This window comes from Blennius ocellaris (genome assembly GCF_963422515.1).
Source record: "Blennius ocellaris genome assembly, chromosome: 7".
Taxonomy (NCBI): Eukaryota; Metazoa; Chordata; class Actinopteri; order Blenniiformes; family Blenniidae; genus Blennius; species Blennius ocellaris.
In genome coordinates, this window is record NC_137656.1 from 4,819,693 (window position 1) to 4,833,417 (window position 13,725).

The 13,725-nt window shown below is 43.6% G+C and overlaps 1 protein-coding gene across 9 annotated transcripts in view; it reads left to right on the forward strand.

The window, feature by feature from the left end:
* The window catches only part of wdfy3 (WD repeat and FYVE domain containing 3), an 85,853-nt gene extending 73,298 nt beyond the window's left edge, over positions 1-12,555 (forward strand). For 8 of the 9 annotated variants that reach the window (XM_080499423.1, XM_080499427.1, XM_080499425.1 and 5 more), the window contains 20 exons: positions 481-566; positions 1,126-1,206; positions 1,321-1,375; positions 1,456-1,575; positions 1,672-1,789; positions 1,916-2,022; positions 2,117-2,270; positions 2,366-2,457; positions 2,573-2,785; positions 3,088-3,229; positions 3,852-4,006; positions 4,328-4,486; positions 5,278-5,457; positions 5,701-5,883; positions 5,975-6,068; positions 6,810-6,953; positions 7,526-7,792; positions 7,871-7,982; positions 8,061-8,258; positions 8,878-12,555. In XM_080499423.1, coding sequence (XP_080355549.1) covers positions 481-566; positions 1,126-1,206; positions 1,321-1,375; positions 1,456-1,575; positions 1,672-1,789; positions 1,916-2,022; positions 2,117-2,270; positions 2,366-2,457; positions 2,573-2,785; positions 3,088-3,229; positions 3,852-4,006; positions 4,328-4,486; positions 5,278-5,457; positions 5,701-5,883; positions 5,975-6,068; positions 6,810-6,953; positions 7,526-7,792; positions 7,871-7,982; positions 8,061-8,258; positions 8,878-8,998 — 2,781 coding nt within the window. In that variant the 3' untranslated portion in view covers positions 8,999-12,555. The remainder of the gene's footprint in view (positions 1-480; positions 567-1,125; positions 1,207-1,320; positions 1,376-1,455; positions 1,576-1,671; positions 1,790-1,915; positions 2,023-2,116; positions 2,271-2,365; positions 2,458-2,572; positions 2,786-3,087; positions 3,230-3,851; positions 4,007-4,327; positions 4,487-5,277; positions 5,458-5,700; positions 5,884-5,974; positions 6,069-6,809; positions 6,954-7,525; positions 7,793-7,870; positions 7,983-8,060; positions 8,259-8,877) is intronic. The other variant, XM_080499424.1, reaches the window with a different exon arrangement.
* Positions 12,556-13,725: the final 1,170 nt, after the last annotated feature.

Genomic DNA, 13,725 nt, shown 5'->3' on the forward strand with positions numbered 1-13,725 from the left:
CTTGTAATGGATGAGGTTTCCATGCTCTGCACATTCATAGTGACAGAATTCTAAACATGAAAAAGTGTGAGGATTTGTCGATCAATTGGAATTTTTTTATAGGTCGACAACCTTGAATATTTCAAACATGCCAGAAATTGAATAACAAGCGAAAGCACACTGTTATATGAAAACAATCATGTAATTATTACGTTATTGCTTGTTGCATGTTCTCCTGTGCTGAAGGGATCCAGATAGATTTTGTATTCCTGGTTTAATGGAAGAAACTGCTTCAATTCATCAGAAAACCACAAACTCAACAGTTCTTCATAGTCTAAAATGATAATTTTTTTTGTTCTCAGACAAGTAAGGAAGAAAAAAAAACCCCTCTCTTTGTGAAAAGACATTCTGCTGACCCCCACAGTTTGAGTTGTGGAGGACCTTCGTGCTCAGTATGAGTAACTTTGATGCTCAGAAGCTGTTGGTGTGTTGTCCTTGCAGCCCATGGCGGTGGAAGTGTTCTCGGCCGACGGGAGAAACTACCTGCTGGCTTTCCAGAAGGGAGTCCGTAACAAAGTTTACCAAAGGTATTGAACGCAAGCTGCAAACACCACGGCTTCTAACCTGCTTGTCCTCCAACGAAGGAGCCTCAGAAAGTTTGCTTTCCCCATTTACACGACGACACCTCAAGTGAAAACTCGTCCTTTTTTTGGCATTTTCGTATGATAAAAGTTTTGCGTTTACACAGAAAACTTTGTCCATTTCCACGGAAACTGGGAAAATCATGTAGTTAGCAGGCCAGGCTTTTGTAATGAAACCCCACATATATACATGGGTGTAGAGAATATTTTCTCAAACCCATTTCCATGGAGACAGGAGTCGGAGTGTTTTCAAATATAATTGCATTTTCATTGTATCCACACACTATTGTCATGTAAACGTAGATCCAAAACTCAACAAAGGTTTTCCAATTTCTTTTTTTTTTTTAAACGCTAGTAAAGTCCTTTGGAAAATAAAGGCCTCTTTTCCAGTGATTTCACAAGATAACAAAGTCATTCAGCTCTGATCCACATAGTCAGAATTCTTTATTTTTCTATAAAAATGTACCTTCTAGATTAACGTAATGTTCCTATTTGCCTCCTGCAGGTTCTTGGCCGTGGTTCCTTCACTGGCTGACAGCTCAGAGTCGGTTTCAGGCCAGAGGCCGAACACCAGTGTGGAACAAGGGTAACTCCTTTATTCCTGACATCACCAAAACTTTAATCATTGCTCCCTTTTGATTTTTTGATTGATTAATTTTTTTCAAACTTCTAATATCCTCTCTGCCTTTCTATTGGTCAGATCTGGACTTCTCAGCACGTTGGTGGGTGAGAAGTCAGTGACTCAGCGATGGGAGGTAAGAACTTTGATTTCAGGTTGTAGTACAAATGGCATCCGCAGTCGGATGTGATGAGACTGGTTTGATCTGGTTTCCAGAGAGGAGAGATCAGTAACTTCCAGTACCTGATGCATCTGAACACGCTGGCAGGACGGTCGTACAACGACCTGATGCAGTATCCCGTCTTCCCCTGGATCCTCGCAGACTTTGATTCAGAGGTGAGGGGGCAGCTTCAATCTCCATGTGATGAGATTCAATTCCAAACTGTTTCCATTGAGTCCATTGTTTTGTTTTATATATATTTATATAAACAGGAGCTGGACCTGAACAACCCAAAGACGTTCCGCAACCTCTCCAAGCCGATGGGCGCCCAGACCGACGACCGCCTCACTCAATACAAGAAGAGGTACAAAGACTGGGAAGACCCCAACGGTGAGACCTCCACACTGGATCAACAGACACCTTGGTTCTCCCCTCTGACCTCGTTCACTTACAAGAGACGTCGGATTTTACTCCCCAAGTTAAGCTCATTTTAGTCTTTGACTTCTGTCCCGCCAGGCGAGACTCCGGCGTACCACTACGGCACGCACTACTCCTCCGCCATGATCGTGGCCTCCTACCTGGTCCGCATGGAGCCGTTCACGCAGATTTTCCTCAGGCTTCAGGTTTGAACCACCGAACCTTCCGAGCTTTCCGGTAAGCTTTCCGAGGGTCGGAAAACTGACGCCTCTCCCTGTGTGCGTCGAATGCGTTTTGCAGGGCGGCCACTTCGACCTGGCCGACAGGATGTTCCACAGCGTGCGCGAAGCCTGGCTCTCGGCCTCCAAACACAACATGGCCGACGTCAAGGAGCTCATCCCCGAGTTCTTCTACCTCCCCGAGTTCCTGCTCAACTCGAACAACTTCGACCTGGGTCAGTGTCTGGAGACGTCCGTGACGCTTCCAGATGTTTCGCTTCCTCTTTGTTGATGGTAGTTGTTTTTTGTTGTTGTTGTTGTTCTACTCCAGGAGCCAAACAGAACGGAACCAAACTGTCCGACGTCATCCTGCCGCCCTGGGCCAAAGGAGACCCCCGAGAGTTCATCCGGGTCCACAGAGAGGTGGGGGGCAGCCGACACGCTGTTATTACAAGCCTGTGGGTTTTTTTTTTTGAGGGCGAGCGCTGACCCCCCCCCCCCCCCCCCCCCCCCCCCCCCCCCCCGCTCTCGTTTGCAGGCGCTGGAGTGCGACTACGTGTCGGCTCACCTCCACGAGTGGATCGACCTGATCTTCGGCTACAAGCAGCAGGGCCCGCCGGCCGTGGAGGCCGTCAACGTCTTCCACCACCTCTTCTACGAGGGCCAGGTCGACATCTACAACATCAACGACCCGCTCAAGGAGACGGCCACCATCGGCTTCATCAACAACTTCGGGCAAATCCCCAAACAGGTCAGAACCTCCAGGGGACGTTACGGGTGTGAGGAGATGTGGCTCTCACATGAAGGTGGAGTTTTCTCTCCTGTTAAATAGGCCCCGTTTAGTGGTGCTGATTATTACACATTATTATCAATGGTTCGATTTCTTTGTATGTGTATGTCATGTGGGTGAAAATTGCATGTCAGTGGAGCCTTGAAAAATCTGTGTAGAAAAATGGTGACGTGGAGATTCTCGCCATGTTTAAACCCCGTGTAGATGTAGTCCATGTCTCTTCTCTATGCAGCGGCTGATTTGTGGTGATTTGTGTGTTTCAGCTCTTTAAGAAGCCCCACCCTCCCAAACGAGTCCGCAGTAAAGCTAATGGAGACGTAGCGGGAATGCCTCCGAGCTCCAACGGCGACAAGATCTTCTTCCATCATCTGGACAATCTCAGACCTTCCCTGGCTCCAGTTAAAGGTGAAAGGTCACGGCTTGTACACACTCACTCCTTCTCTGTTTCTGTTCTAGATACCGTATATATTTTTGGGCACAATTTTTGGACAGCATATAAAGTTCTCACATATGATGCTATTTTTTTCATAAATGAAATAATACACAAATCCGTAAATGCATTTTACTCGCAGATGTTGCATCGTTTCAAAAAAACTTAAACAGGCATCACATGAGTTTCTGTATTAGCAGAAATAATAAATGAATGAATGATTGACTTCACATGTAATAACATTATGATGGTCATTTCAAACACATTAGAACCAGGTAATGATAGAAAAGACTCAAAGAAAATGGTGTTTCTACTTTTTTTTTTTTTTTAAGATAAAACTGTCAAATGTGTCCATTTGGATGAAAATTCCAGATAAAGTCCTTTTGATTGAATTCACTGCAAAAAGTCTCAAATCCTTTGGAGGTAAATCAGTTTGAAGATGCAGTAACACTTCAGGTCATCCTCACTGAATGATACATAGAACAAAAACAGCTCAATCTAAGCAGCGGTGATGTGACTCGGGGATGTTCTTTACCGACTTGAGCTCTGCCGTTGGAGAACGACGTCTGACCGCCTTCCTTCTTCTCTCCGGTCCAGAGCTGAAGGAGCCGGTGGGACAGATCGTCAGCACAGACAAAGGCATCCTGGCTGTGGAGCAGAACAAAGTTCTCGTTCCCCCCACGTGGAGCAAAACCTTCGCCTGGGGCTACGCCGACCTCAGCTGCAGGATGGCCAACTACGAGTCCGACAAGGTGAATGTTTACCGGAGCTGTTTGGTCCGTTTCTGTCATGAAAAAAAAATCATTTCTCAAACCAAAACTGAGACTTTAATAACGTTTTAATAAGACAATGGCTCTCCCTGCTGGTTGCTTATTTCAAACGGCATTTTCCTTCAAGTTCGAGTCCAAATGGTTCTCATCCAGGTTAATGTGTCCATGGAGCATTGTGTTTGATTTATCAGGTTTGTTTTTTAGGTAAAACCAAACAATTACTCCAGAGAATTACTTCAGTTTTTTGGAGTTGGTGGTTAGTGAAAGCCCCCCACCCCATCCCCCCAATCCTCTTTGTTTCAGGCCCTGGTGGTCTACGAGTGCCTGTCAGAGTGGGGTCAGATCCTCTGCGCCATCTGTCCCAACCCGAAGCTGGTGGTGACCGGCGGCACCTCCACCACCATCTGTGTGTGGGAGACGGGAAACTCCAAAGAGCGGGCCAAGTCGCTCACACTTAAGCAGGTAAAGAAGAACCTCTCTTCAAAATGTTCCACATTTACACATTTCATTTACACATTGCATTAATGCAACGTTACATTTGACTGGTTTATACAGTGTTAAAAGAATCTCATTATTTTCACTCTGGTGGAGACGCTTCAGGCTCATGGCCCCGCCTCCTGATGTCATGTGACCAATCAAATAAAGCGACACAGTCACATGATGGCACAGGAGAGGAACAAAAACATTGATATCAATAATTCTGATGAGTGAGTTTTCCTTTTAGGACTGAAGAGAGATTCACTAAGTCTTTGCGGATATAGAGGAATGTGTTTAAGTAAATGAGTCACAAAACTGTAAAAAAAAAAAAAATTACTTGGTGAAAAAAAAGTGTATAAAAATCATTATTAGTTTTAACTTGCTCGACGTTAAGCTTTTAAACATTTTGAATTTTCATCGCATCAATAAAATGAAATGATGCGGAAAGAATATTAATCATTTCATCTGCTACTATTACCAAAATATTGTGTACTTTAACAACCAACTTTAACTCAGACGTCTTCCTCTGTTGTTTTAATTAATACATTCATTTTCATAACTTATATTCTTTGTGTGCATTTGCAAAAGTTTGACAAAGTAACTCAATTCTTCAGCAGGTTTTAATACAAAATACTTTATTAATTCTTTTTTGGGATGGATAAAATGGGGGTGACGTGGGCTGTTTTGGGGTGTACCTGTCAAAAGTCAAAATGTGCGACACCCCTGATCCAAACAAGCGTAAATATGTGAATCCTGGTCTGTCTCTGGCCTCTCAGGCGTTGCTGGGCCACACGGACGCAGTGACGTGTCTGACGGCGTCCTCGGCGTACCACATCGTGGTCAGCGGCTCGCGGGATCGGACCTGCATCATCTGGGACCTCAACAAGTTTTCCTTCGTCACGCAGCTGAGGGGACACCGAGCGCCCGTCTCCGCTCTGTGCATCAACGAGCTGACGGTGGGTTGGCAGAGTCGGGTCTGCGGGGCGAGATCTGCCCTGAATGGAGCTGAGAATTCATGTGTGTGTGTGTGTGTGTGTGTGTGTGTGTGTGTGTGTGTGTGTGTGTGTGTGTGTGTGTGTGTGTGTGTGTGTGTGTGTGTGTGTGTGTGTGTGTGTGTGTGTGTGTGTGTGTGTGTGTGTGTGTGTGTGTGTGTGTGTGTGTGTGTGTGTGTGTGTGTGTGTGTGTGTGTGTGTGTTTAGGGGGACATCGTGTCCTGCGCAGGGACCTACATCCACGTGTGGAGCATCAACGGCAGCCCCATCGCCAGCGCCAACACCTTCACCGGCCGCAGCCAGCAGATCCTCTGCTGCTGCGTGTCCGAGATGAACGAGTGGGACACGCAGAACGTCATCGTCACGGGACACTCGGACGGCGTCGTCAGGGTAACCGCGAGCGACCTCCCGCCGGTGACGTCCGGTGGAAAAGTCGTCGGGTCGCCTCCCTGTTTGCTTACTCCTGTGTTCTGTTGTGTAGTTCTGGAGGATGGAGTTCCTCCAGGTCCCAGAAACGCCGGCTCCAGAGCCCGTCGAGTCCGACGTGCCGGACTGCTGCGCTGACGAGAAGATCGGTGAGTCCAAAACCCCTTCGAACTAAACTAAGTGTCGGAAAGGTCTTTTTTTTAATGTTGCAATTTCTCAATTTATGAACCTGAGATATTCTATTGGGAGTATTTCCAGTACAATAAAAATGGCCAGAAAAAATATAAATATGAACTTTTAACTGCATTTTAATCAAAAACAGATCTTCAGTTACTTCAGCCTCAATCATGTTTTCATGCATAAACATTAAATAAAATAAATCTTGATTGAGAGTTTTCATCCTTTTCATCGCCGCACGTTTGTCTTCTATATAATGAAATTTATGTCTCAGATTCTGCATCGTTGCTTTGTTTGAATTCAGAATACAAAGCTTTATTGCCACCTAATACACATTTAGTTTTTTTTTCTAGCAAAAGCCCAAATTAAGTTTTCAATGCTGCTGATTCATAACAGGTAGCAGAAGTGATTTCGACAGATCCACAGCTAATCGCCTCCTGCGTCCATGTTGGTTCTACTCATAAAACCTGGAGAGATCCGCGTTTACTCAGGTCGTCCATCTTCATGGCTCGTGAACTCTGAGGTTATTGGAAATCCCTATAGTGGGTCTGCACCTGTAATTTGACTCCAGCATCATCCAGCTGACTGCTTCTTTATTTTAAAGGCGACCACATCCTTTAACCAACCAACTTCAACACTGTCCAGAGCAGAAGTGTATATGTGTTTGAAAAAAAACTAAACAAAATCGTGTGGCTGTTTTGTGGGCGTGTCAGAAGGCGGCGAGAGTCAGAACGGAGACGACGACAGCAGCGAGTCGGACGGAGACGAGCCCAGTCTGAGCCAGGAGCCCCAAGCCCCTCGAAACCCGTCCACGGGGGGAGGCAGCCAGCCGGGCAGCGCGGTGCACAGACCCCGGGGTAAACATGTCAAATACACCTTTAGTTCTCTGGAAGCACACCTGCAGTCATGAACATGACACGAAATGCCATTTCATAATTGCAACTGCAAGATGCAATATACCTTCTGTCGTTTTGTTCTCCTACCTCCTTCTGTCTTTGTGTACGTTGATTATCTTATGAGGCTTTATCATTAATAAGCATCTGCCCCGATTTCATTATTTACCCACAAGTCTTTCACTTTTAGCCCTTTTCTCCTCACTTCACTTCTAAGTTTGTCTCCATATACTTCGAATCCCACAGCAACAGAATTCAAAACTGTCTGGTTTGAGCTCACTGCTTCATTTGAAAGTCATTTTAAAAGAATAATCTGGCAAGTCTCCATAGCGGTGATAAGAAAGGGATCATCAGGGAGTAAGGAATCGAGTGAAGTCTTCAACTTTGGGCAAAGCAAAAGAGTCAAAATACGTCGGTGAAGGAAATCTTCCACAGATATGAAACCTTTCATGCCCTGCGTTTTGTCTCCTGATGGTCCAGGCTTTATAGATTCTAATGTCTGCTGTCGACGCTCGCCTTCTCTCTCTCGCGATCAGGTCCGTCCGCCCGCACCGGAGCGTCGTGGTCGATGGACAGCGGCTCCGACGACTCCCACCGCTGGTCCGACACCCTCAGCATCGACGAGAAGGACGGCTTCGTGTTCGTCAACTACTCGGAAGGACAAACCAAAGGCCACCACCCTCACCACCCGGGTCACCCTGGTCACCCGGGTCACCACCCTCACCCAGTTCACCCGCCCTCGGTCGCTCCACCTCACCACCCCGCCACCATGGAGGCGCGCATGTACAACCAGCTGAGGGCAGGTGGGTGCTGGTCTGAAATGAGCCCCGTGATTCACGTGTGCGCCGCACGCCAACCGCCTGGCTTTGTCCCGTCCGCAGGCTACCGATGGGAGCGCCAGCTGGTCTTCAGGAGCAAACTCACCATGCACACGGCGTTCGATCGCAAGGACAACGCCCACCCGGCTGAAATCACTTCGCTCGCCATCTCCAAGTAAGTGGCGGGACATTAGATTAGACGGGATATTAAGAGTCCAGAGGACTAACGTCTCCGCCTGCTCGTGTCCTTCAGGGATCACAGTAAGATCCTGGTGGGCGACGGCCGGGGCCGAGTCTTCAGCTGGTCGGTCAGCGACCAGCCCGGCCGCTCGGCGGCGGACCACTGGGTGAAGGACGAGGTGGTGGACAGCTGCTCCGGCTGCACGGTCCGCTTCTCGCTCACGGAGCGACGCCATCACTGCAGGAACTGCGGGCAGCTCTTCTGCCAGAAGTAAGACGCTCAGAAAAAGAAGACGTCTGGATAAGTTGTCATCAGTCCAAAAGCTGATGGAAAAGATGGAACTTGTTGTGAGACTAAACCGTCTCCAAAACCGAAGTGTACAAAAGTCTTCAGTCACAAATCACTTGCTATGTCTGACGGTTGTAGTAGAAAGTAGGGCATCATCTGCGTAGTGGAGTATCGTAAAAACATAATCTACTTAAGTGTCTCATCATATTGTTATTCTAATAGTCAACAAGAGTATCGCACGTTCACGTTATATTTGTGTGAATTTTCAATTAATTTCAGTTAAACACAGGATACAAGACTGAAGATATTGAATACTGGAGGGCCTCTGATCGATATGTTAACTCGTTAATAATCAGAAAGATTTCCGGCCTCAATTTCAATGAATCCAATTTTAATCTTTTCAATAATTCCCAATTTTTATATATTTCCCAGTGGAGCAATATAAAAAAAAAACCTGACACAATCAAACAAAATATAAACCAAGAGTGTAAAACGTACACAAAAAACCCTGCATGCAGCGATCAGTTTTTGTAAATACATGCAGCTGTTTTTACCCGTTCCTCATCAGCGACTGATTTGAGCCCCGCCTCTCGTCTTGCAGGTGCAGTCGCTTCCAGTCGGAGATCAAGCGGCTGAAGATCTCGTCGCCTGTGCGGGTTTGTCAGAACTGTTACTACAACCTCCAACACGAGCGGAGCGTGGAGGACGGCTGCAGGAACTGAAGAAGAAACGACACTCAGACCCCCCCCCCACCCCCAAACGTCCAGCGAAGCCACGTGTACTGTAAAGAAGGTGTGGATTAGAGACACCAAGATATAGTACCACAAGGAAAATCACCACTTTCACCGCCTGCACCCTCGACTCGGCACGCTCCAAATACCCACCGGCCATTTTTGCTTCAAGATCAAAGGAGGAGAAAATGCCCTACAAAGAAGAAGAAGAAGGAAAAAAAACAAACTTGTTCATAGTGTAAATATTTATCCATGGCCTTTTTAACTCCAGGAGAGACGGAACACAAAATAAGGTCCATAAGGAAATTAAAATTAAAAAAAATTGCCTGTAACATAGCGTTGTGACTAACCAATCCTGGCTTTAAAAAAACAAACAAAAATGGTAAAAAAAACAAAAAATATATAAAAAAAATCAGTTTGTGTGTAGTCTGCGTCACGAGTCACATGGAAATCCAGAGGAAATACCGCTGAGGGATATGAATGTCTGTAATTAACGTCTGTGGGTTGACGAGGGGCTCGGTATGCAAAGTGACATTTTTGTTTCCTCATCATCGCATTGTTTACAAAAAAATCTTTGAGTGCGTGTGCGTGTGCGTGTGTGTGCGCTGCCCACAGTGTGAAGCCATCGCCGTTAGAAACGCCCGCTATCAGACGTCTTTTTCTTTCTTCTTTGCCAAATTGTTTTGATGTATCAATCACGATGTCGTTGTTTTTTGTTGTTTTTTTTTTTACTTGGCGTCTTTTATATGAATTCCCATTTGGAGATATGTTGTTATTGCTGCTAACTTCTGAAGACTGGACACGTTATCGTTTCAGATGGGGTTTTGTTTGTTTTGTTGTTTTGTTTTGTTTTTCCTCCAGACCATATCACTTTATTTCACGATATTTAAATTGTGGAGAAGCAAGTCGCCACGACTTGGTCTTTACGTGAACGTGCCATGAATTAGGCGCGCCTACGACCGCCCCACATTTTGTTTCCTCTCTATTCCCCCGTTTCCGAACGGTCGACTCTCCGTCTTTTGAGATGCACATAGAAAAGGGATTTACTCATGAACTGTGGTTTTTGTTTGTGCATCATCCCGTTGCTTTTTGTTGACTTTTGTTTTATTTGTAGGACTTCTCTCTGACCCACGTTGGCATTATTGCAGCTCAGCAGACTAAAACGTCACAACGGATCAGCCAATCTCGTTGTGACACAGTTTGCCGACGATCAATTGAAGTCATCTGTTCACTCTGCAAAGGTCCAGAAAAGTCAACCAAAGAAAAGTAAACGATACACTTTCTGGTAATATTTGCAATCTGTGTCAACATCACAGTAAGATTCTAGTGATAGAAGTGATTTTGTTTCATCAATTCAATTGAGGATTTGGAGAAAATACATAAACATGAAGCACATTGTGGTTAATCAATGATTGAAATTGAGGTTTTTTGGGGTTGAGCAGCTATTTGTCTTCACTAATCCATCAACAGAACACGATTGGATTAAAATTCACCCGATCGCAACAGTTTTGTCGCTTTTCGGGAGGCTCTCATCGCTAAAAATCCACTTTGGGAGAACGACACCTCTTTCAAATCACGGACTCCTCATGGGAAACTTTGGTTTTTATCTGTTGACGCAAAAGTATGGAATAGTCTCCACTATGATTTCACAATTCATCACTTTGCAGAAATTAAAGGGCAATTTGTGGCGACGCCAATAGTCGTTTATGTTTTTGAGAAAATGATTGAAACAGTGTGAGAAATCCAACATTTATATTTTTTTTTAAGTGACAAATACTGGACTTACTAAAAAGTCATCTTTAGCTGCGGATGAATCCACAGACCTCTTTTGCCTGCAGACGTCATAGGAATTAAAAACTCGGCAATAAGAGGAATTAAAGCCCTTTTTTCCGGGTGTTTTTTGCGCTCAACGTGAACTAAAGTGTCTAAATTGAACAAAAATAGATTGTGCAAGTCGCAGTTTATCATTTCTATTGACATATTTTGATGTAGAAAAGTAAAACTGTCCAAGATACTGTAGGACTTTATAATCAGGCAATTCTTATAAAAAATGTGTTTTGTCTCTACAAATTTTTAACCTTTTCAAACTTTTTTTTTTTTTCTCCTCTCCTCCGTCCTCAGTCTCCAAACATTTCACATCATTTTTTTTCATGGCTCTGTGGGCAGCGACTGTGCATTCAAGTAGTTGTATTTCTTTTTTTTTCCGGGAGAAAAATGACTTTCTATTACCCACCGGTCGTCTAATGTTCTACTTATGGCTTCAGTAAAACAACAACAAAAAAAACCCACAAGTACAACTTTTTTTTTTTTTGCCATTTTGAGCGTAAAGTGAGTTATTTACAATGTGTGATTCATTATACAAAAATTATAATAAGAATTTAAATGTGAAAAGTGACAATTGAGATGCAGCACATGCAAAAAAATTTGAACGTTGACATGGCAACGAGAAGTCCCCAGATTTAGGATCGAAATAAGTTTGAAAGTTAAAATATTTCAAAAAGAAATATGAACATGTCAAGAATAAGTTGTAAAACATGAAAAAAAAAAAGAAGAAGTATTGAGAATGAGGTAAATCCAGTTGGAATATATAATAAGTTCATATATGCAGAGGTGAAATCTGAAAAGAATGAAGTCAAAATGTCCATCCTGTTTCAGTTTTGTTCACGGTTCCAGGTAAAAAAAATTTAAATCACACTCAATTCATTGTTTCAGTTCTTTATTTGTGAGATTTTGTTCTCCCACCTTGTTAAATTTCCACCGTCTCAGACGAAATCCACCGTTCACACGTCGACGTCCCGATGGAAACGCTCTGCACTCCTTTCTGTCCCGTCGTGTTTAATCTCGCCATGCAGCTGAGAAAAAAGCCGGCCGTCTTCCATCTAATCATGGATTTTGTGAATTTGTTTTGCACCTTGTACAAAAAAAAAGAGAGAAATCGCCAGTTTTTATTTCACCAGACGGGGGGGGAGCGTTTCGCAGTGGATAAATGAAATGTACAAAGTATTTATGCAATTATAACTGGGTTTAGATTTTTTTAATGATTATTGCGATTTCAGCAAGTTTAGTTACTTGTTGCATGTCCTATTAACACAGCTGACTTTCTGTGTCAGTGCATTGTACATGTTCTCTGCGTTACTTTCATGTTTCTTTGCTGGATTTTTGTTGATTTTTTTTTTGGAGGCATTGTCTGACCAGTTGTCCTGACGGGTTTGTGTACAGAGATCATGTTCTTACTCTGGGTGGACTTTTGTATTCTTTCTGGATCAGGGGGAAAAAAAAAAAAAAGAGGACTAACGGAGAGACAAAGAGGAAAAGAAATCCTGGGTTATTCTGGTGGTCTTATTTTAGACTGCGTTACTACAGTATCTGGTGTGCAATCTGTGATAGCTGAATGTTCCTTGTATATTTGTGTTCACAACATCCTAGATAAGAAAAAAAAAACAGTAGAGTAACCCCCCCCCCCCACCCCCGTTACACAAACGTTACAATAATGCAATAGAGCTGATACTTATTCTTTTTAATTTCATTTCAATAAATAATTGCTGTTTACCACCAAGCACGTTTTGTTTTTATTGTGATTTGAGGAAATTCTTGCCTTTGAAAAAATCAGGTTTTCTGAAATATTATAGTATTTGAGGAGGTGATATTATAGAAATGTACATTCTTAACAATATATACAAAATATTAACCAAAAACTTGTAGATATTTGTAAAAAATATTAACAAAATCACAAATGTGATTCAATCAGTGAAACTTTTTTATAGTTTTGATAATTAATTACACACAGTGAAATATGTCAAGCCTTTTGTTTTATCGGAGCTCATAAATACAATCTGTCAGTGCTGCATATTAATAATACAGTTTATGGAGATTACCTTCAGACAGAAGCCTCCACAGACCTGGATCAGCTCCTGTTGCAGCTCCTCAAAGTGCCCCAGCTTATTTTCTATTAGGAAATATCCAAAATTTACGAGGCTTCCCTGTTTGAAATTAAGCGGCTGTCTGATTTAAAGTGACGTTTAAGACTAGCGCCCCCACGCTTCAGTGGTGAAGACAAGAACTGCATGCAGGCCGGCAACTTTATTGAAGTGAAAGTGCAGATTCAAACTCATGTACCAATAAAAATAGCCTAATTTCACTGGTGCCATCATAGACCGAGCACCTATAGCTTCAGTTCTCATTCATTATCAGATAATCTATTACACTTAGGCTTTCGATTTAAAGAGGATGCAACTTTAGTGGCTTCCTCACTAAAATCAAAGTTACCGCTCCTGGTTTTTAAGGTTATAGATCACCTGTTAGAGGTTAGGTGTAAACGGTCAATTTGGATGGATTTGTGTAAATCTGGCTCCTCTACAGTTTGTGGTTTTATTTCATGATTTATGAAGAAATAACTGTTGGTCTCTGTTGTTATCATTGTCTTTTAACCGCTGCATGTTTCTGACTTGATCAGACTCATTAAGATTAATGGATTATCTGAAGCATCTGAAAGAAACTTCCCAGCTGAAATATATTCCCACGACTCTGGGGAGGACGAGAGCTGGTTGAGGTGAGTCAGTCTGGTAAAATGAATGTAGGTTAATGTAGGGTGCCTGTAAGTCACCTCAAGGCATGTGTGTGTGTGCGTGTGCGCGCTCCCTGCCTACACAGCATGAAGCAGAACAGGTCGACCCAGTACTAAGTACATGGAGAGAGAGAGAGAGAGAGGGAGAGAGAGA